A 22,711-nucleotide genomic window follows, 5' to 3' on the forward strand; every position below is an offset into this window, starting at 1 on the left:
ACTGAGTATAAAAACCTCACAAATACACAGAGAGCTCAGACTGTGTAGAGATCCAGGCGCTCCATCCACCTGAGAAAATAGACCATTTTTACTAGATTATCATAGGTGATCTCAACAGCTAATCGTGTTTTTTTTCCGTATTTAGAGGCTTGTTTCAATATATACTTGTTATAATATATACTTTTTTCTTTTTTTTGGAATCACTATTCAACCTAAATGGAGATTTGGAGGTTTCAGCTGGCAGCGGTCACTCTCTTTGCCCTGGTGTCCATTCATCAGGGACTGTCCTTTAGTGTGGATAAGGAGCGCTGGGTAACCAAAGACTGGCAAGTAGGTGGCAAGTATACAACAGCCTGACACAGGCAAGCTCTGTGATTTCAACTGGAGGAAGCAGATATGGATTCAAACATATTACAATAAGGATAATGATATTGATATATTATCACATTTTATTTTGAAGCTAGGTTGATATAAAGGATAAAACCCTGAAAAGTAACATCCTTGTTTGTCTCTTTTTGTAGGACGAGCAGGTGAGGGAGAGGTTGGCCAGCCAGGTGGCTAGTCTCATCAAGAAATCTATATCTCACCAGTTCTACGGCCTCATGGGTAAACGCTCAGGTAATCACAGGGATGTTCTGGAGTAGACTGTGCTGAAAGGGATATGATTGCAAGACTAACTGCAGTGTTATATTTATGTATGCCTCTGTAAGAAAGCAAATGTGTAATATTAATTTGATTCATTGTAATATTGCTTGTCAATGTAACATATTTACTCATATAAATGTATTGTAAAGAGCATCATTCATTGCAGACTTGACTCAGCCTGTTGGTGTGGCTAGGCGAAGTGAGTTTAACGAAGCACACAACTGTGATTTAATGATCATTTAAATGTTGGATATGACCGTAAGTCATTATTTTGACATAAATCTGAAATATTTCGAATTCTGTCTTGAACAGGAAATAAAGGAGAGATGTTTGTTGGGCTTATGGGCAGAAGAGCTTTGAGTGGAGGTAAGAATTAAAGGCAACTTTATTTGTAAAAACAAATAAAACACAGGACAGGTAACATACTGTATGCAAATGTCTCACCTACACATGGGTTGGAAAGAGCCCAGTCAAATATAGTGATAAAATGCTCTTTGTCTCCATAGAATCATTCACAAAAATAATTCCAGACGCAACGCTGACTGTACTTGATGTTTCAGAGGAATCACACAAGCAACAAGGTATGTCATCAACATTTCCACTGTCAATGTAAAAAACCTGAGAGCCTCTGTGATCCATTTATGTACACTTATGCAGATATGTTGTGGTCAAATCACTGCTAATATTAAAGGTGCTATAGATAACATTTGTATGTTGACAAATCCTAAAAAAACTAAATTGAAAAGAATTAACAAGGCTCATAACAGACCCATCACATTTTCTAAATTGATACATTTGTAATGAATGTATGCATACATATATATATATATATGTGTGTGTGTTTGTGTGTTTTATTAGTGGTCTACATAAATATTATCTATATCACCTTTAAATTCAAACAAAACATTTTGCTGGTATTCATCTTTATTTCTTCATTTGGCAGATTCGGAGGAGGAATGGGACAAACTCCAATATTACTAAAGCTAGTAAAATATTTCAATGTCTACATGATCTATACAATTAATGTCAACCCCAAAAAAGACTACAACACAAATCAGCAGTATGTCATACTTGTAAGAAATCACTATGTTTTAGGTCTCAAAGTTCATGCCAATGATTATTGTATCCATCCAAAACTCTAGCGTCTGCAAACTGCACTTTTACTGAATGAAATAAAAGAGAACAGCCACAAATGCTGCAGGAGGTCCGAAGTATGTATTTTTGTTGAAAAATCAATACAATCATCTACTAGATCCGCTAGATTCGAAGCTCCAATCTTCAGGTTCCAACCAAATTTGTCGAGACATTCAAAGCTTAGCTGGTGTGGATCGTTTCAAATAAAAAGACGAGTCAAATTCTGTAACCTTCATTTCATTTTTAGCCAAGGATCGTTTGAATTGTGTTCACATGGTGGTAAAAAAATAAATAACAGTCCAAAAGTAAAACAACAGGGGAACATTCCTCCAGTCAACACATTAGTAGTAACAAGGGTTTAAGCGAATGGAGGGTAGTGGGAAGAAGAAAGAACACTGTGGTATTGATAGTTGGTACGTCTAGGCTACTTCTGGCAGGTGTGGTAGAGTTTATTCCGTAGCCCCCACTACCAGAGGCTCTTATGTCCCTTTGGGCGGCGTCCATTTTAAGGAGCTGGGGTCGATGGTTTTGTTGTTGTTGCCTCGTTTGGTTTCCTTGGCCTTCCACTCATCGATCAGGTCCTGTGAGAAGGAACAGGTTCTGACTGTTACACAAGACAGGTGAGAATGAAAGGGACACTTCATCAAAGTATGATTTGGGTTGCCTAATACTCCACTCACCTCAATGAATATATACGAATATATCCATTCCAAAACTAAAGTTGTGCCGGAGTCTGTATAGTTCATCTGCTGGACCCAAATACTCGACTGAACTTGCTCGAGGCACCGCGCCACAGTAACACTATCTAAAGCCTGAAGACCGGGTTACATCGGGGACCGCTGCTCCAAACCGATGCCACTACACCCACTCTGGGTCTGGGTCTTACCTGTCTCTTCAACACCAGGTGCTTCCCCTTCCAGTACTTGAGCATCTGCAGGGACTGCAGCGTGCTGACGATGTCCACCGGGTTCACGGCGGTTTCCTGGCTGATCTCTGTTTAAACACACAGAGCACGTCTTCGGTGAGTCAGAATGTAAACAAGGCAAACCGCTCCCCGTTGTTCAAACCCTCGGAAGAAAAACAGTACAGTAACAATACAATCCATCAGACATCATGACAATACACTCTAGTCTGACAGCTTTGAACTGCTATAAATAAACAGGCTGTGTTATTTCATAGTCACGGCTGGCTGGTTCTGTCTCTCACCTTTGATGGAGATCTCCTTGCCCTGGAAGTTGTACATGTAGCGCAGCAGCACTTCCTTCCAGTAACTACGGTAGCTGATGAGGCCCAAGTCCGACAGAGGCCTCTCAGGGGAGCCCACCTTCTCCTCCACTTTGGACAGGAGGTAGCCTACACACACACGGCAGGCAGGGGAAGAGGAGCAGCATGAAACGGACAATTGTATTTGAGACACACACACATACACACACACACAGACAGACACAGAGACAGACACACACATGGCACACGCACAATTGTATTTGATTACTCGTTAAAAAAAAGAGCATAAGAAAATATTTGAGAGCAACCTTGCACTAACAAGAGAAAACGGAAGTGCTTTACTTACTGAAGTCTATCAGCATTTTCCCGTAGCCTTGGCGCATGTACTGGGGCATGGTGAGGATGCACGACACGTTGTAGTTCAGGAAGGAATTCTTCTCCTGAAATGATTAACACAACGCTAATCAAAACTGCACAAGTCAAAAAAGATGATGTTTCCTACAACAACAAAACAAACATCGTTATTTGTTACGCAGTGAAAGGCAGCACGTCACACGGCGTAGGCGGTTAAACGCACGCACGCACGCACGCACACACGCACACACGCACACACACACACACACACAATGGCTAGACCAAACTTCTCTACTACTCTTAACCCATCCCGGCGTCTTTCCCCCAAGGGCAGCGATTTTGGGGTTCAGTGTCTTGCTCAAGGACACTTCGGCACACTCCGGAAGCTGGGATCGAACCTGGGACCTACGATTCCCGGCAGCCGCTCTAGCTCCTCGGCTATGTGCCGCCACACAGGCGCCTGAAGAACACCTTCATTCGGTCCTCACCTTCGAGAAGTATCCCACGAGATGACAGCCGGTGTTGTCTGCCTCCGTCATGACGTAGAAGAGGAAAGGCTCCACGTCGTAGTACAGCGTCTTGTGGTCCAGGAAGAGCTTGGCCAGCAGACACAGGTTCTGGCAGTAGATCTTGTTCTTCTTGCCGTCCACCTCAAACACAGATATGGCTCCTTTCCTGTAGACCTCATCTCCGGGAGGATGCTTCCAAACGCACTTGGCCTGGTGAACGCACAAACACACGGACGCAAAATCAACCATCACCTTAAATACTATGAGAAAATAACATGAGTTGTTTTGTTACTGGAGGGAATTAAAGACTCTAATAAACCAAATATGGGGCAGGGGTGTGTTACCATGTGTCTCCTGAGGATGGTCTGGCTCTTCATGTACTTGAGGCAGAACTCGCAGACGTACAGGCGGCCCAGACGGGCGTACTCCTCGGGGTAGGGCGAGTGGTACCAAGTGTCCAGCTCGTAGCGGCCGAACAGGATGGTCTTGATCATGTTGCTACCCTCTGTGATCTGGCCCTGGATACGCAGCTTCTCCTGGAGAGCCAACATGAGGCATTTTCACAATAAATGACTGCACATGAGGGTGCCACGCCATGTAGTGAAAGCTAATTGGGATGCCGGGAAATTTCAACAACACAGCAGAAGACACAAAAATGATGCGAGCAAAGCGCAGTCCGGCGCGGGACGTTCTTATCAATTAATCGACTATAGTTTGTTAACGCTAACAGTTATTGAATAATGAAATTCCTTGAAATTTGCAACCCTACATCGTATCCAATGCGTATTAATTGAGTGATCTGAAGAGCACAGGAGGAGGAGGAGGAAGAGGAGGAGGAGATGCCAGAGCTGTAGGTCTTTCTGTTACCAGATCCTCTGAAGCGCGAGCCTGGGCCTTCCTGAAGAGCTCCAGGTCGTAGTCGCTGGTGATGTTCTCCAGAAGAGGCTCCCTGGTGTTGCCATGGCTTTGACGATGTTCCTGGAGATGACACATGTCCAGAAGAGGGGGGGTAGGGATGAGTGACTGGCTGCTGAATGTGACGCTAATTATCTCTCCATCAAAACTCTGTGACGCTACTTCGCTTCAGGTACACAGTATAGGAGTAAGAACAAGCCAAATGGTTTAATCTGCTTGTTTTCTGGATCCGGACTGGGCCTCGCTCACCATGTGCTTCTCCTTCTGCTCCTTCGGCAGTCCAGAGTTCCTCCCCTTTCTAATCTCGGTCACCTGCTCCTTGTGTCGTGTCTGTCTCGATGTGGGGGTCTGGAGGGGGGAGGGGGGCACATTAAGAACTTGATGCCATACTCACAGAGATTTGTTACAGGTCACAATGGAAAAAATACAATTGGACACGGTCAAGAAATGTATGAATATGAGTATATGTATTGGACACAGCAAGTGTGACATCACCTGGTGACGGGTAGCATGTCTGTTGTTTCCTTCCTCAGGCCCCTTCACGTCTTCCTCCTGTTTCTCACGACTGGTGGCTTTCACCTATCAATTAATGGTTATCATTGATCAATTATCAATTAATGGTTATCATTGATCAATTATCAATTAATGATGAGAGGACACCAAAGGTGTCAGAATTCCCTAGACCACTCAACGTATGCTTGGAATCAGACCCCTGGATATTATAATTTGATTCAATTTGTTTCTATACAAAAGTCACAAAAACAAAGCGAGGCGTTCACCTTGCACTCATCCGCTGAGAGGTTGTGGTAGAGCGGACATCCGGACACGGCAAAATGGCGTTCGTGTTTCCCAGTGAGATGTCCTATGTAAGAAAACAGACAGTAAACCAATGAGTCTGGAGGGAATGGACGCATCTTGACCATCCCAACAACCCACAAGAACATGCTCTTAGCTACCCAGTGAGTTGCATCCCGGCGTCGGACACTTCATGTTAAAATTGTAGGTCTCGTGGCAGCGCCGGCGTTTGGGCCGGTGAGAGAGGTCCTTATCCGAGTCTCTGTGGGCGGGGTCCTTCGACTGACTCTCGTCATGGGAAGCGTTGGGGCTGGATATGTCCAGCTCAGACTCTGACGACGGGGCGTTCCCCGTGGGCGTCAAGGGCGGGGACTCATCATGGTCGCCAGCGCGCTTCAGGTCTGGTGTATCTGCTCGTTGAGGAGGAGAAAAAAAAAACAAGAGCTGAAATTATAGTGTTGTTATGTACAGTATGATTACAAGTAGGAAAGGATCCCCCCAATCATACCTTGGGAGCTTTGGCTGAGTCGTAGGGAGGCTCTTGTGAGGCGTGTTCTCTTGTGCATGTTTCCATCACTCTCTGAGCTGTTGGTCTGTTCTCTTTCGCCAGAGGAGTCGGAGTCTTCAGTCCCATCCGAGCCGCTCCCCACATGCCTCTGCTAGAAACACAGGATTAAGAGCAGAACCATTACCACTAAGGAAACACCAAAATCAATCAATCAATCAAAGCTTTATTTATATAGCGCATTTCATACCCAGAGGCAACACAATGCGCTTTACAGAGAACAAGGGAGGTGGGCAAGGCAAGGCAAGGCAAGTTTATTTATATAGCACATTTCAGCCACAGGGCAATTCAAGGTGCTTTACATGAGACATTAAAAGCATCAAAACAAAAAGCAAGACATTAAAGACATTTAAAACAAAAGGCAGGACAAATTAAAAGCATTAAAACAAAAAGCAGTCAGGGCAGACATCCCACCCCTACATATCCCAGATATATAGCCCCCAAATAGCCCCAACTTCCACAAGGATCTGGTCCTTTCTTAACCTTTAGTTGGCATCAACAAACCATAAACACCCTTAGCTGGCTAGCTTTTGCAGGGTGGTAACATATGCTAGTAGTTCACTAACACTCACGTTAGCTAAACAACAAAGCACAAACCTGGCTAGATACACATTGACGTTAGGTTAACCAGCCGTTTTTCGATGTGCTAAATTAGCTGGATACCCAGAAAGGGCACTGTTGCATCGGCAACATTATGTAAGCACGATAATTATCTTATCCAGCCATCGAGACCTGGCTAGCTACTAACAATGTAGCTAGTTAGCATTAGCTTCATAGCTAAGTAGCTACGTTTTTCTTACCTGTCGTCTACGGGGCATATTTTCCTTTCGGAAATATCAAGTCCTATGCCCTTCGACTCATTAATAAGTATCGTGACCTAATACTAATATTACTTAAGTAGAAAGAACCGTTTTTAGATTCGCTTTTTACTTGGAAAGTTTGTAAGTACACACAACATTGCCTATGTCTGGCGCCACATTTGCCACACACAGCACTTCCGGGGGCTATAATCTGGGGATATGTTTGTAGTACCAGATGTTCTCCACTGGGTGGCGTGTTTCCTCAACACCGGGTTGTCAGTTGCATGAAGTTGCATCTCAATGATTGGGATATGAGTAAAAGTGTTGAATAATACTAATTTGGCTCTTTTTCAGATATTAGGGTAGGTCTAAAGAATAGCCCAAAAAACTTATTTCCCACAAAACTAAAGTTCCACAACCATCCATCTCATTAATGGGACACATAGGGGATATGAAAAAGCATGGTTGTGTTTTGTTCTAACTCGAGTAGGGGTACCTCAAAATCTGAGGGCCCCTCCTGCTAGACTATAAAGCCATAAGAAGTGTTATTAAAATTATTTAAAATGTACTCAATATTCATCTGATTAGCAGCCTACTATGTGAAACGCTGAACTACATTTGAATTAGATTTTCATCATGAATGTTCATGCCTACCATACGGTCACCATATTATTTCAAGGCCCCTGGTGTGTTTTATTTGTCACAAAAATACTGGTAGAATGTAGCCTATAATTAAATGCTTCATTTATTTGTCTGTCCATCAGTGGCAGCTGTTGTTTTGCATCTTCTGGCCCCCAGCCCCCAACCTTCAGAACTCACATGGGGGTGGTAGGGGTGCCTCTACTCTCCAGAGAGTTCCACAGACAGCCAAGCCCAGCCTATAAAAGGGGAGGGGGGTGAAGGAGGTATGTACCCCGAGCAGCTGATACAGGCTATTCTAAAAATAGTGTAGGGCCTAGCCATTAGACCACAGACAGTACTTCCGCAGAGCTCTCAGTGAGGTATACAGATTTTTTAATGTAACATACTTTTTTTTTTACTTCTCACTTCACTCTCTAATTTCAACAAAAAGCAGAATGCAACAGCCAATGATTGTCAGACCAGATGATTGGTAAGTTTTATTTGTCAGATTACATTATGTGATCGGCGTTTGGATGTTTGTCCCACATGTGCTTTTTTGTCTATAGGAGAAACTTGTGAGGAGTGGTTAGAATGTGAATAATACTTGTCAGACTTGAACCGTCAACTTGTTTGTGAGCAGAATATATTGCAGTGTTGTATTACAGTGTTATTGCAGTGTTATAACAATAGCCTATTCTCTCTGCTTTTGACTATAGTCAACCAGCTCATGCACTATGGTATGACAGGAAACACTATGTCACCGTCAACTTCATGATCCAGAAACCAAAGAACGTGCAGGTGGATATTCAGGGCGATAAAATGATTTTATGGTAAGCTACTCACACAAGCAGTATGTATTGTATTGTGTGTGTATGTGTGTGTGTGTGTGTGTGTGTGTGTGTGTGTGTGTGTGTGTGTGTCAGAGAGAGAGAGGGAGAGAGAGATTGTATTCTGTATACATTTGTTTAAGTCTGATGTATCATAACTTTGTGCCCCTGAATTTTTTGATAGTTGTAAATCAGAAGACAACACCATCTACAATGAGTTCTACTTCTATGACAGAGTACTTAGCCCTGTAAGTATCTACCGTCAAAGCTCTCATTCACACGGTTGACAAAAGTAATGCATTCATGTACAGTGATTCAGTTTCAATCCAGTTTTCTCTGTTTCTATGACAGGACTCTAGAGCGAGAGTCTATGACCGTAGCATTAATGTAATTCTGAGAAAAATTACAGCTAACGTCTCCTGGCCCAGACTACAAAAAGATACTGCCAAGGTACTTAGTTTTGTTTTGCTTTTTGCAAAATGCACCATCACAGAGTTTAATAGATACAACATACTTTGAAAATCCATCCACATGTTGTTGTTTTTTCTTTTGTGATTTGTTCTCTGTGTAGCCATGTTGGATAAATACAGACTTTGATAACTGGAGAGACTGGGAGAATGAAGAGGAGGAGGGTATGGCTGAGTACGGGGACTACATTGAAGTGAGTAAAACACTCATGTGCTATATATTGGTGGGGATAGCAGAGAGAAATAACAGGGTTAAATCTATGAATAATGAGAATGTGTGTATGGAGAAATGCTCAAATCTGCTTTTCCAAACAATTTCTCAGATGTCATTATTTCTTGATTCAGTTATATGGTAATAGGGCCTACATTTCATTTTTACACAATTCATGTTATTACTTGTCTTGTTTTTGCAGATGCTCTCGGATATGGGAAAGAATAAAGCACTGGCACCAGCCATGGATGACCTCAGTGATCTGGATGTTCGTACTCCCTTTGACTTGCTCAGGGCATTTTATAAAAAGACTCTATAGGCCAAATCTCATTTTAATAAAGTCTAACAATTTTCTTGTTCCATAGGATGACTGAGAGTGTGTGGGGCTCTTCCCTGTGTTGGCCATAAGCAAGGAAATGCACTCAAGATTCCAGGAGATCATCCCAAGGCTCACGTTGATGGATTTTGTATTATTTCTTCATGATGATTCAGAAATGTATGACAAATTTCCTGATAATGTGTTTTTATATGTAGATGTGTCATTGTGTGAAAGTAAAATGTTCTATTCTTTTGTTATTTATTCAATAAATTGAAGTCATGTCATATGAGGATGTTTATTAGAATAAATAAACCAGACAATACAGGCAATAACACATATGAGAATGTGTGAAGCTGGTGTTGAGAATGGATATAACTATAGAATCCATTAATGATGATCTAAAATGTATTCGAATTTTATTCCTAAAACTTTGGACCAGGATCAAAATGAGCTTTATAATGCCTTGGAACTTATCCCTTGCTTGGCCCTAATAGGCGCTAACTAAAGAGAAAACCGATTACATACGGTATGTCCCACTTTCCTGTCCGTAGTCCATTGCCTACGTCCAGTCAGCGAAAGGAGTGAAGTGTGGAGCTTCAAGTCATTGAACTAAATACCTAGCTAACTTTAATCAGCAAGCTAAAACATGGCTTTCCAGTGTCAAAGGGACTGCTACATGCAAGAGGTACATATGACAGACGAGACTCACCATCTGCCTACTACGTGTTGACATGTTAGGAGGTCTGATACTGAACATCTTGTGTAATCTGTAGCCAACGTGAGCTGGGTTATTGGTAAACAGCGGCCACAAGAAAGCGTTATAGTGCTTATAAAATATATTTTGGCAGATAACTACCAAAACACGTGCCTATTAAACATGCCTTCCAGTTTAGCTATAATCGCCAAATGTTATATGACATTAATTTGTGGTAACGTTAGCTAACTGTCAGCTTCTCAAATGCAATTGCAATGCAAATGTAATAACGACGTCTATAACTGAAATAAACGAGTTAGCTAATGGTTACTTTAAAAGGGACCTATTATGCAAAACTCACTTATTCAGTGCTTGAGCATACAGTCTGATTTCAGTTGCACTTTCTGTGCGCAACAAGCTAATATAATATAAATATAACAAATAATATAATAGTATAATATAACATTACATATCTCTTTATTTCCTCCTTGCAGTTTGTAACGTCAGTGGTATCGTGCACACCCGGTGAACTGAAACAGGAAATCAATGGGAGGAAAGAAACTCTCAAGGGCTTCAATATCAAACTACAAGACACCATACTGTTTCCAGAGGGAGGTGGTCAGGTATACAACACTGCGCAACGGGTGGTGTAAAAACATCTCAACTTATCCAGTAGGCTGAACTCAAATCTACTCACCATGAGGACTGTGATATGATTGATTTATTTAGTGAAGTACCTAGATACAAGGCAGTTCAGCCGTCTATCTTATATCTTCTACAGCCAGATGACCATGGTCTAATCGGGGATGTGCCCGTGTTGCGCGTGACCAGGCAGGGGGCAGAGGCGGTGCACTTCGTGGGCTCAGCCCTGGAGGTGGGCCTGGAGGTGCCGGTGAAGGTGGATTGGCAACGACGGTTTGACCACATGCAGCAACACTCGGGTGAGGCCAGGGGGAGGCAGGCTCGCTGCGTGTGCAGTGTCGAACCGTTCCGTTCAGCAGGAACGTATCTGTGCCATGGAAAATAGGGTCAATTCTTCTACATTCAACGGCCATACTGAAGTAAGCGCACTGTTGCGCTGTATCTGTCTGAGAGCTGAGGACTACACTGAGCATGTCCCCTGCAAAATAGCTATGCAGTCCTGCTGAGATTTGTACATTACATTACATTACAGTCATTTAGCAGACGCTTTTATCCAAAGCGACTAACAATAATTGCATTTAACGTAGGAAGAGCCAATGTACTACTACTTGTACCATATATCTTTTTTTTCTTCACAGGCCAGCATCTGATCACAGCCCTGGCAGACTCCATGTTTGGATACAAAACCACATCCTGGTACAGCCATGGACTCTCTCTTTAATAATCATCTGTGTAGCATACTGTATATATATCCCTTCCCTGTTTGTGTTGATCCTTGTCCTCCCTCTGGTGGGGTCTTCCAGGGAGTTGGGTCGTCAGCGTAGCTCCATAGAGCTGGATACCGCCTGCATGAAGCCTGCCCAGCTGGAGGCCCTGGAGGCAGCTGTGAACGAGAAGATCCGTGCCCGGGTCCCAGTCATCGTGCAGCTTCTCTCCATAGACGACCCCGCTGTGGAGAAGGTTTGTCGTCATCGTCGTCCTGTAGTAACGCCTGGAGATGTCACTGCCTCTGGGAACATCAGAAGACGGAGAATCACAGATTTTTTGTAGTTTGCGAATACTGCGTAATGTTTGTGTTTTATGCCATTTCTATTTTTCACATTGTAAGAGACCAAAACAGCAACACCAACAGTAACTCTTTTCTATGGAAAAGACCACCCTTTACTGTCCCAGTAATATAGTAACATGGGAGCTCTGTATCCAGTAGTTGAAACTGATTCTATGAAACAGGTGCGGAGCCGTGGCCTCCCAGATGACCATGCTGGACCTGTCAGGATCATTGACATCGAGGGTGTCGATGCTAACATGTGCTGTGGAACCCACGTTTCTAACCTCAGTCACTTACAGGTGAAACCTTTTTATTTTTATTTTTAAATTGCATAAAGAATGAAACATTTGACATGTTTTGCTTAGCCTACTCGATACAGTAGAACTATGGTTAACTTTGAATGATTTAATTTAATGTATTGAATACTTTGTTGCGTCGCAGGTCATTAAACTACTGGGGACGGAAAAAGGAAAGAAGAACAAAACTAACTTGATTTTCCTGGCAGGCAACCGGGTTCTGAAGTACGCTGAAAAAAGCTTCAGTACAGAACGCTCCCTGGTGTCTCTTCTGAAGTAGGTTTCCGTTGCTTTTCATCAGGATTTCGCCACATTTCTGTGCTTTTTAAACCTATAGAAAACACCCTGGAGAGACCTATAACCCTTCTGGTCTCTGCTCGCGACAGGACAGGGCCCGATGATCACGTGGAGGCAGTCGACAAGCTGCAGAAGTCTGTCAAGCTGCTACAGAAGGTAAGCGGCTGCAAACCATCCAGAGTCACGTCAAGGTTCGTTCCAGTTCAGTTCAGTTTTCAGCTCTTGCTGTTGTTGTTTTGACAGAGTAACCTTGGCCTATTGCGGGACATGGCTATCCTCATAGCCCAGAACTTCAAGAGCAACCCTCAGAGAGGCAACTTCTTCAGTTTACACAAGTGAGGGACTCTATGTTCTTCCATTGTCTTCCATCCTCTACGGTTGCAATCGATAATGGAGAAGTTAATATTGACTTTTCTTAATTTCAGGAAAGAGGGAGACAATGAGTTCATGAACATCATTGCTAATGAAATAGGCACCGAGGTAAGATGACAAATTCATTTGGTATGCTGTTGTTATTGTTGTTATTGTTGTTTTCGGTAGAACCGAAACGGAACAAACGGAACCCTCTGGCTTTCCTGTCATGTCCGTGCCCCGCAGGAGACCTTGGTGTTCTTGACCGTGGGAGAGGAGAAGGGGCCGGGACTGTTCCTGTTGGCCGGACCCGATGGGACGGTGGCGGAGATGGGACCAAGGTGAACAGAGCTGAAGGACATCTAATGGGTCCTTCTTAACTGGCCATTCACTGTTTGGGAGACACTAAACATTTACATTACACAAAACCAAGGGAACACACATTCAGAGATAAAAAGGAACATCACTAACCACAACCAGGCATCAGTATCAAACCAAAGTATCCTCATCAGAAAGAAAAGATCCAGTGCTCAGAAGTTCAAATCTGGTGCTCTTGGGAACACACAAGTTTAAAAAAGGAAGAACGATCCAAAGCACTCTTCTGGCATGAAGTTAAAAAGCCTTTATTGGAACGGCTATTTCATCATAGGGACATTTTTGTACAATGCATATAAAATAGATCTACAACCCACGCGTAGCAGCACAAACAGCCTTCTTCAGCCTCATCTGCCATACGTAGACTGAGTTAGAACCACCATTGTACCACCTATGAAGTGTGTTAGACAGTGGGTACTGTGTTCTGTGCCTCCACTACAGGGTGCTGGAGATGCTCCAGGGGAAGGGGGCGGGGAAGAACGGGCGCTTCCAGGGGAAGGTCAGCAGCCTGGCAGGCAGAGGGGACGTGGAGACCCTGCTACAGGAGCACTGCAAGAAGCACTCCGCAGAAGAGGAGTGATCCGTCACTGAGGACCTCAACGTCTGCCACCCACTCCAACAACGATAACTACAAAGTTGTAATGGATAAGTTACCTGAGAATGCATTTGTGATGTCTTTGTGGTAACCACAAAATGTCAGAATAATCTGTATATTATGGTGAATAGGAATGAAACAGGGATACTAAGATAAGATTTCAGTGTTGATAACATATGTGGCTGTGTACAGTATGATACTAAAAAAGTACATTTGAGGCATTGACCTACCTGTAAATTACGATATTATTGTTCTGTGTTCATAAGACATTCATTTCATTTTCTCTGCGTAAATCATGTGGTTTAATTTATTTCACCTACTGTACTGTACAGGACTTTGGTCGACCACAGTCGTTTTTAGCCGAGTTGAGTTTAATCTTTTGTTCTCCTGTGCACTTTTATCCTCATTAAACACTGCACATTTAATTAAGTTTTGACTGTTATTTTGTTATGAGACCATGCATGAGATGCCTGTTAATCCATAACCAAGAACTGGACACTGAATAAAGAACACTGGTGGTCAAATATTGACGTTCAACCAAAGCTATCAGCACTTCTGGATGAGAGTGACAGCTGTCTGTTGTGTGTACGTCATCAGTGTGTGAGTGTAAAGGTCAGGGCTCTAGGAGAGAGTTAATCATTATGTTTGACCACTTGGCCTTGTTTATGTGTAAACCTTTTTTTATCTTGTGTACTGTACTTGCCCTATAGTCGCGCCTGGCAACCACACCAGACTGCATGTTTTGGGGGGATTTTTTTTTTTTTTAGCTTGGATAAGTAGAAAGCTTAACTGTTTACTTATTATTGGAAACCACTAATCCTATTTTCATGTGGTTTAGGAACAAGTAAATTTTTTGCTGCTGAGGTGTGTCACGACTTGCATGAAGTGTATCATTTGAATAATGCGTATAGTATGAGTGTGGAAAACAAACATGATCATTTTCACATTTTTAACATGTTTTATTATAAATACCTGACAGAATTTCAAAAATAGTTTCTAAGGAAAAATAACATTACAAAACAAACAATACTATAGTTGAAATAATATTTAAAAGGTCCTGAGTGAGATTTGAGCTCATGTTGACATGGACTTGCCTTATTTTTTTTGTGGAAATTGGGTTTACTAAAGCAATTGCACAGACACCCTTTAGCAGAATCCTTAAACTGAACTAACCCTGGTTCTTCAGGGAACTTAACTTATAAAATATCACTGATCTAATCAAACACAGGGTCATATCTGCCTCTGTAATATGTGCTGGATAGTGCTTTCATTTAGTGTCCAGTGCAATGAAGACATCAATCACGTTGATCTCTTGGCCTCTTAGGTCATGGTCAATGAGAAGAAAAGGTAGAAGCACCAGTGGTTATGGTTCAAACATGGAGTCAACTCCATTTCTGTCCGTCTTTGTTTGTGCGTCTGGGAGCTTGGCTCACAGATCCTTCTTGTTCTGTGTGCTCAGAGCTCCAGATACACAGTAGGGGATGATGCTGACCGTCACCAGGGGCACGGTGGCACTCTTGCAGAAGGAGAGCAGGTAGAAGAGGGAAATGGTGTGAGTGGGGGGCTTGAAAGAGTCAAACAGGTGCAGCAGGAGCAGTGAGGTGACGATGCATCCCGTCCTGAAGGTGGCGCTGGTGTTCTTCTTGCTCTCGGTGTAGAGGGGAGAGTGCAGGCCCAGTCCCAGGCCAAACAGGGTGCCCATGTTGCGCAGGAGGCTGGCGAAAGGGGTGCTGTCCAGATGGACCCACTCCGCCTTCACGCACCACTTCTGGGCTTTCTCCAGGGTCCACAGCAGGTCCACGCCCACCGTCTTCAGCAGGATGTAGAAGCCCACGGCGAAGGACAGCAGACAGAAGGTGGTGTAGATGTAACTCTTCAGACTGGCACTGTAGATCCACTGGGTTCTGTTGAACCACTCGGCCACAATCATACCTGGAGATCAAATGAGAAAACTCACATTATGTTTATGTCCATACACTTCATACCATGGGCACAGTTATGGGACACAGTAAACTGTGTACTGTTTTTCCTCATTGTCATGTCATGCTCAAGGAGCTACTGACCTGTGATGACCCCACAAATGACCTGATGCGGGAAGTGGGCCGCGATGAACACTCTGGAGAGACAGACACACACCTGGACCGCCCAGAAGAATGTCCACAGAGTGACCTTCAAGTACCTACCATGACAAGGGGAGGGAAGAATTTAGAAAATGCCTCTTTAGATTTTTTTTTTTTTTTAATAAGTTTGGATGCCTACTGAAACACTTCATTCCGAGAAGACATACATACATTGACAAAGGAAGGGCTTTTGCCTTTACTTCCCTTTAGCAGTACACAGGTTTTTACCGTAGTAACTGTATTCTGTTTACCACAGTGTTTTCAATATGTTATCAATTGTCCTAATTTCCTCGCCAAAACAACTCCGATGCAACTATGTCCTCACCCAGCTTTCACAATTTAGGTGCGTTTTTAAGGGTAAATCATCAACTAAATCTTGCTCGGATGGACAGACTACACTGATAAGAGCTGAGAGGTAAACGGTAACGGATGGGTTCACTGATGTTGTGATCGTGCGTGATCTTGCGATCATGATTTGTTTGTGATGATTTATGATTTATTTTTTACCTGCACACATACAGTACCCCCTCAGCCTATTAATCATTCATGTCTACAGTCTTAGGTAACTTGATTATATATATATATATATACTTATATATATTTCAGCGCCATATGGGAGTAATAAAGTGAAGAGCTCACCCATTCTTAGAGGTGTCTTTGTTGTTCTGGCTCGCCATGATGGCCAGGATGGAGGTGACCAAGGTGTAGTACACTCCTGCTGCTCCCATAGCATGGCCTGATGGACTGCCTGGAAAACATATGAGGACAAGACAGATCTGAATGATCCGTCTCTTATTTCAAGCGTGACTTCACCTAGACCAACTGAATTTAAATCTATCATCACAATCACATCCGTTATGAGCTGTTCAATCTTCTGACTGGATCATGTCTCGCATCATAAGAGAATAGGCTACAGTACATGGGAAGGAGATGAAAGTCTCTTACCTGGGCCAGTCTCACAGGTCATGGGGTACTGCTTAATGTGAGGCGCTGTGGTGCCATTGTAGTACGAAGCCTCGTGGACCCACCAATAGGGTCGCTCGCCAAACAGGATCCTTAGGAGAGAAAGCACAAGCTGTTTAAACACTAATAGTCTAACGATGTTGTGTTGGAACTTTTTAATCCAACATCTAAAAACGTCAGCATATCCTGTTTCTTCAAAAATCTTGAACCTATGCAGGCACTTCTGAGGGAGAAGTTCTGACTGTAGACTCACCACTTAAACACCAAGTTGAGCCAGTCGCCGACCACCGCCACCCAGATCAGCTTGATGCCCACCGACGGCCGCAGGTGGAACCACAGTGGGAAGAAGATGAAGAAGGTGTTCCTGAGGTCGGCTGCCCAGGACACCCAGAGGAACAAGCCCTGGGCGTCCTGGTAGTTGGTCTGCAGGTAGTAGGTGCTGCTCACCCCATAGGCCTGCAAGGCGTCCATCAGGGAATTCATTATTCCCGGGTTAATTCTCAAAGTAGGTGTCAGCCTAATGTTAGGGATGCTAGAGGTTAGGACGGCATTGTAGCTATGCAAAGCCTGACGCTTGTTTTTATACCGGAGGGACCCACCACTCAAACGCATGCTCGGGACGATCTTTGGACCCAGCATGTGTGTAATAAAACACTGAGAGACAGGGGTGTTGGGGAGGTTTGTACTGAGACCACACAAACAAGTACAAAGAATAGAGGGGTAAAAGCACATTCAGTTAGTCTCTCTCACCCCTGAAAATAGCCATTGGGGCTCACATTAAACCCAGCACTCAGGATTACACTGAAGTGACATAGGCTGCAGCCTACCAAAGGCAGTGGACAATGGTGGAGGGATTCCTTATAGACATGTGAAGCATAGTAGGCCTACACTGCATTTAAAGTTGAAAAAGATTATCTGCTATACAGTCAGCTTCATGTGCAGTACAGTACAGGACAGTGTGTTAGCTTCGTCCTCGTGAGACCATTAAACAGATAAGATAGGGACTGAAAGACTCTCACATGCAACAGATCCTCGACAGAAAATGACTCAAACCGTCACATAACAAGAGACCAACGTTACTCATAGAACATGCTTTTGACATGCTACTGATAACAATCTATCTGTTACATAATCTATATATGGTCAGACTCAGGATGTTAGCCCATTGTGGCTTACATAAGGGGATCAATCATTAAAAGATGAACATGGTGGTTGAATGTGACACTTCTTTAGGCCAGAATAAAATGCTTTTCTTTTCATTCTGCCATTTCAATGTATTTTAAATCTAACTCTAAGCCTAAATTCCCCACTATAAAAGTTCCCCTAACTCTCTGGGCATGGTAATGAGAACTGATAATTAGCTATTCATCAGAGCAACGTGACCTGACGTCAGCTTGAAGTAGTGTTGTTGGACACGCCCCTTTTCGGTTGAAAACAAAGTGGTAAAAGCTGTGCCCTGCACCATAGACAATAAACACGTTAGGTTCTCCTTGATACCGAGTACAGCAAGGGAGAGAAAAATACACATTTTATGGCTTCAGTCAGGCTGTTTGGAAGGAGGACCCTGTATAATGCTTGCTGGCATAATGTGAAGCATAGTAATTTTAGCTCGAACCTGTCACCACATCAGCTAGCTATGCTAGACTAACGTTAGCTAGCTAGCCTAGAAAATAGACTAATAATTTCAAATTCTTTACATATACAAAAAAAATAAAAATAATCCTGTTCAAACACCCAGAGAACTAAATATGTTCACCAGCTCCACTATTTCCTGAAAGTCACTTGGCATCTTTATTTCCTGTCCTATTTGATTGGATTAAGTGATTAATCACTTAATCCAATCACATAAGCATATGAAAGCAAACCAGCTAGCTAGCTAAATGATCTTGTCCTGAAAAGGCACTCTAATAGTGAATTAGCTACTATAGGCCAGCAGCACAAATGGGTTAGGGGAGTGGTTAAACCTCTTTCAACCAGTTGAAAATAGGATGATAAATGTACCATGTCTACTTCTCCAACACAAAGAAATTAATTTAATGCTTTTCATCTTGCCCTCTTGTGTAAATAGCATAGGCCTATAAAAACCTAGAAAGTGTGACCAACCACCATGTTAATCCTTTAAACAAGAGGATATGCTGTGACTGACCAATAAAGAGAGGCAAACAAAGCTCCAGGTCCTTGATAAGTAGGCTACCCTTACCAAGATACAGTAGCCTAGGCTACTGTTGGCTTTTGAGGTCTTCTTTGTTGCTCTGCATTGTGTAGTTTTTTGTAAGCCCTGATGAGAGTTGCAGCACCATCTAATTATGTTAATTGCCTTTCTTGTTGTGATAGTCATTGATGAAATCACCCCAACACGGGATTGGAAGCGGCGACAGATGATAGATTTATTTCACAGAGATACAATCACATGGGACACTGGGATGTTTCCCTAGTCTCTGTCTCTCTCTGCTCTCTGCTGGCTGTGGGTGAAGACGAGGCCCCGAGTCTTCCCTCCCCGCATGGTGTTATCAGCGTGTCTGCCTGCTGGGAGCTGCGAATCTGTCCGGCCGAGTTGCCTGCCAAGGTTTGGTTGAGACGTTAAATAGTGCTCTCTCGCCCCACGCCTACGCCTAGACTTGCCTGAGTAGGCCTAGTGAAGCCAGATTAGTCGAGGAGTGACCATACAGATGTGTCGCCTGTCACCCTAAAATGATGTCACCAATGGTTGTCAGTCCGGGTTGTGTCTGTTTATGGTGTCCCATAGAGATGTGCAATTGATACCCCAGAGGAGAGGCCCCCCGTGGCCTAAATGGGACCTCTTGACACCCACTACCCCGGACGGCCTCTATCGACTACACAGTGTCCACGTGAAAACAAACACATCAAATCAAATGAACAGCATTATAACTCTGTAGATGTTATATAGACATTTCTCCCTAGATTCATCACTACCCTTATAAGGTAATGAGGAAATATATTAGCCAGATATGTCCACTGTAAACTGCTTGGATACATAAATAATAAATTGTTGAATTATCTTCGTCCAAATAAAGGTGTCCTTAAATATGCCACATCAAATGAAATCATACCCTGTACGAGAGGCTCGCCCTTTTGAACCCAGAAGCCCCAGGGGTGTAAAGGTTAGGGAACCTGCAACGTCCCGAAGGCAAACAGTACCAGCCCAGAGTAAAGTCCAGACCAGGAGGACTGACAGAGTGAAGTCAAGCTGGTTAACAGACAAACAACACCAGCCCGTCCTAGATTCGTCCCCCAGATTTGATGCTTCATCCCTGGAGACAGGTCTGGACCACACAGCGCTGTCATGGATCTTCTCCACAGCTGGGGGGTAGAGCTGGCCGTTCACCTGCAGACCCAGTATAGACAGTATGAGAGCTGGTTTGACCTAGCCTCCACAGTGGCTGACCTCCACACCACCTACTTCTTCCTCTTCCCCATCTGGTTCCATCTGTACAGGGATGTCGGAGTCAAGCTCATCTGGGTGGCTGTCATTGGAGACTGGCTGAATCTAGTTCTGAAGTGGTAAGGAACAGTTTAATTGCTCTTCTGTTAAGCTGTGTGCTATTGTATTTGAAATATACAGCAATGGTTAAAAAAAAAAGAAAAAAAAAAGGTTTTAGTCAATGAAAATCAAGCTTAAAATGCACTTCCAAAAAATTATTATCAGAGTTTCTACTCTGACAGGGTGCTGTTTGGAGAGAGGCCCTATTGGTGGGTCCACGAGACCAAGTTCTATGGCTCCGGACCAGTCCCTACCTTAGAACAGTTTCCCATCACATGTGAAACTGGACCAGGTAATGTTCTGCCACAGTCCAATATGTGTCACAGAATCTTTGACTGTTACTCCTACAGTATGTCTTGATTGATATCGTCACTAGCGGTTGGCTAGTGACGGCTCTTTGATAGCTCCACAATTGATGTAATACATGTGTAGTAAAAAGGACAACAAACAACCTTTGATCCTCTGAATTGATTCTCATAAAACAGTCATCTGGAGTAAACTTTTCGGGACAGGAATTTGGTTGAGAGTAATGTATCAGGTTTAAAAATGTTTTAGTGATAGTACAATACCTATTGCAGGGTGTGTGTCAAAATTGGACAACAAAAACAGGAAGGGTCAAGTGAATACAAAGATACCGGTGTGTATAGGCTTATACAGTCCCTTACATTAGGCTGTGCTTAATGTTGAAATATTATATGTGACATTTGTAACTGTATGGTCTAAGTGGTGGATGTAGTGAGAGTGTGTTTCTTCCAGGAAGCCCCTCAGGTCATGCTATGGGTGCCGCGGGGGTGTGGTATGTGATGGTGACAGCCCTCCTGTCAGTGGCAGCGAAGAAAAGGTGCCGTCCTCTCCAGTACAGGTGAGTAGAAAAGTACAGCTGTAGTTCAAGAGATGTCAACAAAAGCTCATGTTTTCCTGCCCACCCTGTCCTCCTGTCTCAGGTTCCTGCAGCTGGGTCTGTGGTTTCTGCTGGGCCTGTTTCTGTCGCTGGTCTGCATGTCCAGGGTCTACATGGCCGCTCACTTTCCCCACCAGGTCATAAGTGGCGTCATCATAGGTTGGTCCTCCTGGGGAACATCCAAAAGATAACTGAGGTGTACAGTACTCTAGAAACTTATTAGAGATTATGTTCAACTATTCTCGAATTAATCTCATCGACCGGAGGTGACCTAGATAAAAAGGATAGTGTTCCGTTCCAGAGAACACCTCAAAAGCGACCTTGAGAGCGGAAGTCAATGAACAGTTTATTGATTGACAGAAGAAGTCACCTGGGGTGAGCATCTACTTCAACGTTATCAGTGCTTGCTGTCTTGTCTGTTCATGGCAGGCATCATAGTGGCTGAGATCTTCTCAAGGGTTGGCTGGATCTACAGCGCCAGCCTGAAGAGTTACTTCTACACCACCTTCTCACTGCTGTCCTTCGCCGTGGGCTTCTACATCCTGCTGAAGACGGTGGGCGTGGACCTGCTGTGGACCCTGAAGAAAGCCCAGAAGTGGTGCGTGAGGGCGGAGTGGGTCCATCTGGACAGCACCCCTTTCGCCAGCCTCCTGCGCAACATGGGCACCCTGTTTGGCCTGGGACTGGGCCTGCACTCTCCCCTCTACACCGAGAGCAAGAAGAACCCCAGCGCCACCTTCAGGACGGGATGTATCGCTGGCTCCCTATTGCTCCTCTACGTTCTTGATGGGTTGACCTTCTCCTCCAAGAACAAGGCGCTGTTCTACCTGTTGTCCTTTAGCAAGAGTGCAGCTGCGCCCTTCATCCCTACTGCCCTGTTGCCTGGAGTTCTCTGCTGGGGTTCCTTTGGAAGGAGAACGAATGAGAACTTGTGATAAAAGCGAGGAATGGGAGGCCGTCGTCTGTATCTGCTTATTGCTGGACGACAACGTCATCTCATACATTGTGGACCTGTTACAATCTGTACTCACTCACTGTTGCCCTTTTTATTGTTGTTACGTCTCTTGCACACCCGTCATATCAGTATATCTCTCAGTGGTCTTACGAGTGGTCTGTCCATTGTGCTCGTGTGGCTCCTTCAATGACAACATGGGGGCAAAGGTCGCCTATCAGGCTCTAGACTCTGGACCCTATACATGGACAGAACATAGGCTGGCTGTACTTGAAGAACGCTGACTCCCCATTTGTTGTTGCATTTATGGCTCAGCAGAGCTTCTGATGGAAAGGCCCGTTGACAGCACACAGTTCAATTTGCTCAGATATTATGAAAAGTTTGTTTTTCAGAAAATGCTGACACCGTAGTCTGATTTTAAGCAAATGCGCTTTGCTTTTTGACGATGTGAATTAATAAAAGCACTTTTGTTCTTCTCAGACAGAATTTTCATGACATTTTGTTTTTCTCAGCGATTCGCCAAAAATGCCAATACTGATTAATTTTCCTGCAGGGACAACTATTAAATATTAACCAGACTAGCCTCTCT

At 43.7% G+C, this 22,711-nt stretch overlaps 6 protein-coding genes across 7 annotated transcripts; 4 read left to right on the plus strand and 2 right to left on the minus strand.

Moving 5' to 3' along the window:
- Nucleotides 1–216: 216 nt before the first annotated feature.
- LOC311326886 (uncharacterized protein) lies at nt 217–1,626 on the plus strand (the record flags this gene model as incomplete). The annotated part of the gene is made up of 5 exons (XM_084459864.1): nt 217–330; nt 522–618; nt 958–1,011; nt 1,152–1,226; nt 1,589–1,626. The coding sequence occupies 5 exons, from the start codon at nt 217–219 to the stop codon at nt 1,624–1,626; spliced, it is 378 nt and encodes a 125-aa protein (XP_084315990.1).
- kat7b (K(lysine) acetyltransferase 7b) lies at nt 1,378–7,097 on the minus strand. The gene is made up of 13 exons (XM_084459977.1): nt 6,942–7,097; nt 6,085–6,235; nt 5,738–5,986; nt 5,561–5,643; nt 5,277–5,360; nt 5,031–5,129; nt 4,734–4,844; nt 4,211–4,402; nt 3,846–4,076; nt 3,350–3,443; nt 2,986–3,132; nt 2,666–2,772; nt 1,378–2,360 (listed from the first exon to the last, which is right to left on the minus strand). The coding sequence occupies exons 1-13, from the start codon at nt 6,957–6,959 to the stop codon at nt 2,259–2,261; spliced, it is 1,668 nt and encodes a 555-aa protein (XP_084316103.1). The 5' UTR covers nt 6,960–7,097; the 3' UTR covers nt 1,378–2,258.
- A 904-nt stretch (nt 7,098–8,001) lies between these two features.
- ptges3l (prostaglandin E synthase 3 like) lies at nt 8,002–9,499 on the plus strand. 2 transcript variants are annotated; one of them, XM_084459965.1, is made up of 7 exons: nt 8,002–8,052; nt 8,279–8,392; nt 8,574–8,637; nt 8,741–8,839; nt 8,961–9,050; nt 9,270–9,335; nt 9,433–9,499. In XM_084459965.1, exons 1-7 carry the CDS (start codon nt 8,018–8,020, stop codon nt 9,439–9,441), a joined length of 477 nt encoding a protein of 158 aa, XP_084316091.1. In that variant the 5' UTR covers nt 8,002–8,017; the 3' UTR covers nt 9,442–9,499. The 2 variants fall into 2 exon arrangements, with proteins under 2 accessions (XP_084316091.1, XP_084316090.1); XM_084459964.1 differs by having other exon boundaries at nt 9,270–9,433.
- Nucleotides 9,500–10,032: 533 nt separating this feature from the next.
- Nucleotides 10,033–14,145, plus strand: aarsd1 (alanyl-tRNA synthetase domain containing 1; the record flags this gene model as incomplete). Its single annotated transcript, XM_084459762.1, has 12 exons — nt 10,033–10,071; nt 10,575–10,703; nt 10,862–11,021; nt 11,361–11,418; nt 11,526–11,682; nt 11,953–12,069; nt 12,212–12,342; nt 12,453–12,519; nt 12,607–12,698; nt 12,789–12,843; nt 12,961–13,055; nt 13,531–14,145. The coding sequence occupies 12 exons, from the start codon at nt 10,033–10,035 to the stop codon at nt 13,667–13,669; spliced, it is 1,239 nt and encodes a 412-aa protein (XP_084315888.1). The 3' UTR covers nt 13,670–14,145.
- A 483-nt stretch (nt 14,146–14,628) lies between these two features.
- g6pc1a.2 (glucose-6-phosphatase catalytic subunit 1a, tandem duplicate 2) lies at nt 14,629–17,305 on the minus strand. The gene is made up of 5 exons (XM_084459679.1): nt 17,021–17,305; nt 16,750–16,859; nt 16,444–16,552; nt 15,748–15,863; nt 14,629–15,616 (listed from the first exon to the last, which is right to left on the minus strand). Exons 1-5 carry the CDS (start codon nt 17,248–17,250, stop codon nt 15,114–15,116), a joined length of 1,068 nt encoding a protein of 355 aa, XP_084315805.1. The 5' UTR covers nt 17,251–17,305; the 3' UTR covers nt 14,629–15,113.
- A 2,670-nt stretch (nt 17,306–19,975) lies between these two features.
- Nucleotides 19,976–22,602, plus strand: LOC311327004 (glucose-6-phosphatase catalytic subunit 1-like). The gene is made up of 5 exons (XM_084460002.1): nt 19,976–20,289; nt 20,452–20,561; nt 21,026–21,131; nt 21,214–21,329; nt 21,600–22,602. The coding sequence occupies exons 1-5, from the start codon at nt 20,072–20,074 to the stop codon at nt 22,103–22,105; spliced, it is 1,056 nt and encodes a 351-aa protein (XP_084316128.1). The 5' UTR covers nt 19,976–20,071; the 3' UTR covers nt 22,106–22,602.
- The last annotated feature ends 109 nt before the right edge of the window (nt 22,603–22,711 follow it).

The sequence above is a fragment of the Borostomias antarcticus genome (genome assembly GCF_949987555.1).
Source record: "Borostomias antarcticus genome assembly, chromosome: 29".
In the NCBI taxonomy this organism is placed as follows: domain Eukaryota; kingdom Metazoa; phylum Chordata; class Actinopteri; order Stomiiformes; family Stomiidae; genus Borostomias; species Borostomias antarcticus.

Coding starts and splice junctions, on each gene's coding strand:
- kat7b (XM_084459977.1), bottom strand. Junction 4,077..4,210: donor CCATCCTCAGGAGACACATG/GTAACACACCCC, acceptor TGCGTTCACCAG/GCCAAGTGCGTTTGGAAGCA. Junction 2,361..2,665: donor ACCTGGTGTTGAAGAGACAG/GTAAGACCCAGA, acceptor TCCTTCTCACAG/GACCTGATCGATGAGTGGAA.
- ptges3l (XM_084459964.1), top strand. CDS start 8,018: ATGCAACAGCCAATGATTGTCAGACCAGATGATTG. Junction 8,638..8,740: donor ATGACAGAGTACTTAGCCCT/GTAAGTATCTAC, acceptor TTTCTATGACAG/GACTCTAGAGCGAGAGTCTA. Junction 8,840..8,960: donor TACAAAAAGATACTGCCAAG/GTACTTAGTTTT, acceptor TTCTCTGTGTAG/CCATGTTGGATAAATACAGA.
- g6pc1a.2 (XM_084459679.1), bottom strand. CDS start 17,250: ATGAATTCCCTGATGGACGCCTTGCAGGCCTATGGGGTGAGCAGCACC. Junction 16,553..16,749: donor GACCTGTGAGACTGGCCCAG/GTAAGAGACTTT, acceptor TATGTTTTCCAG/GCAGTCCATCAGGCCATGCT. Junction 15,864..16,443: donor AAAGACACCTCTAAGAATGG/GTGAGCTCTTCA, acceptor TTGTCATGGTAG/GTACTTGAAGGTCACTCTGT.
- LOC311327004 (XM_084460002.1), top strand. CDS start 20,072: ATGGATCTTCTCCACAGCTGGGGGGTAGAGCTGGCCGTTCACCTGCAG. Junction 21,132..21,213: donor TGCCGTCCTCTCCAGTACAG/GTGAGTAGAAAA, acceptor CTCCTGTCTCAG/GTTCCTGCAGCTGGGTCTGT. Junction 21,330..21,599: donor CATAAGTGGCGTCATCATAG/GTTGGTCCTCCT, acceptor TGTTCATGGCAG/GCATCATAGTGGCTGAGATC.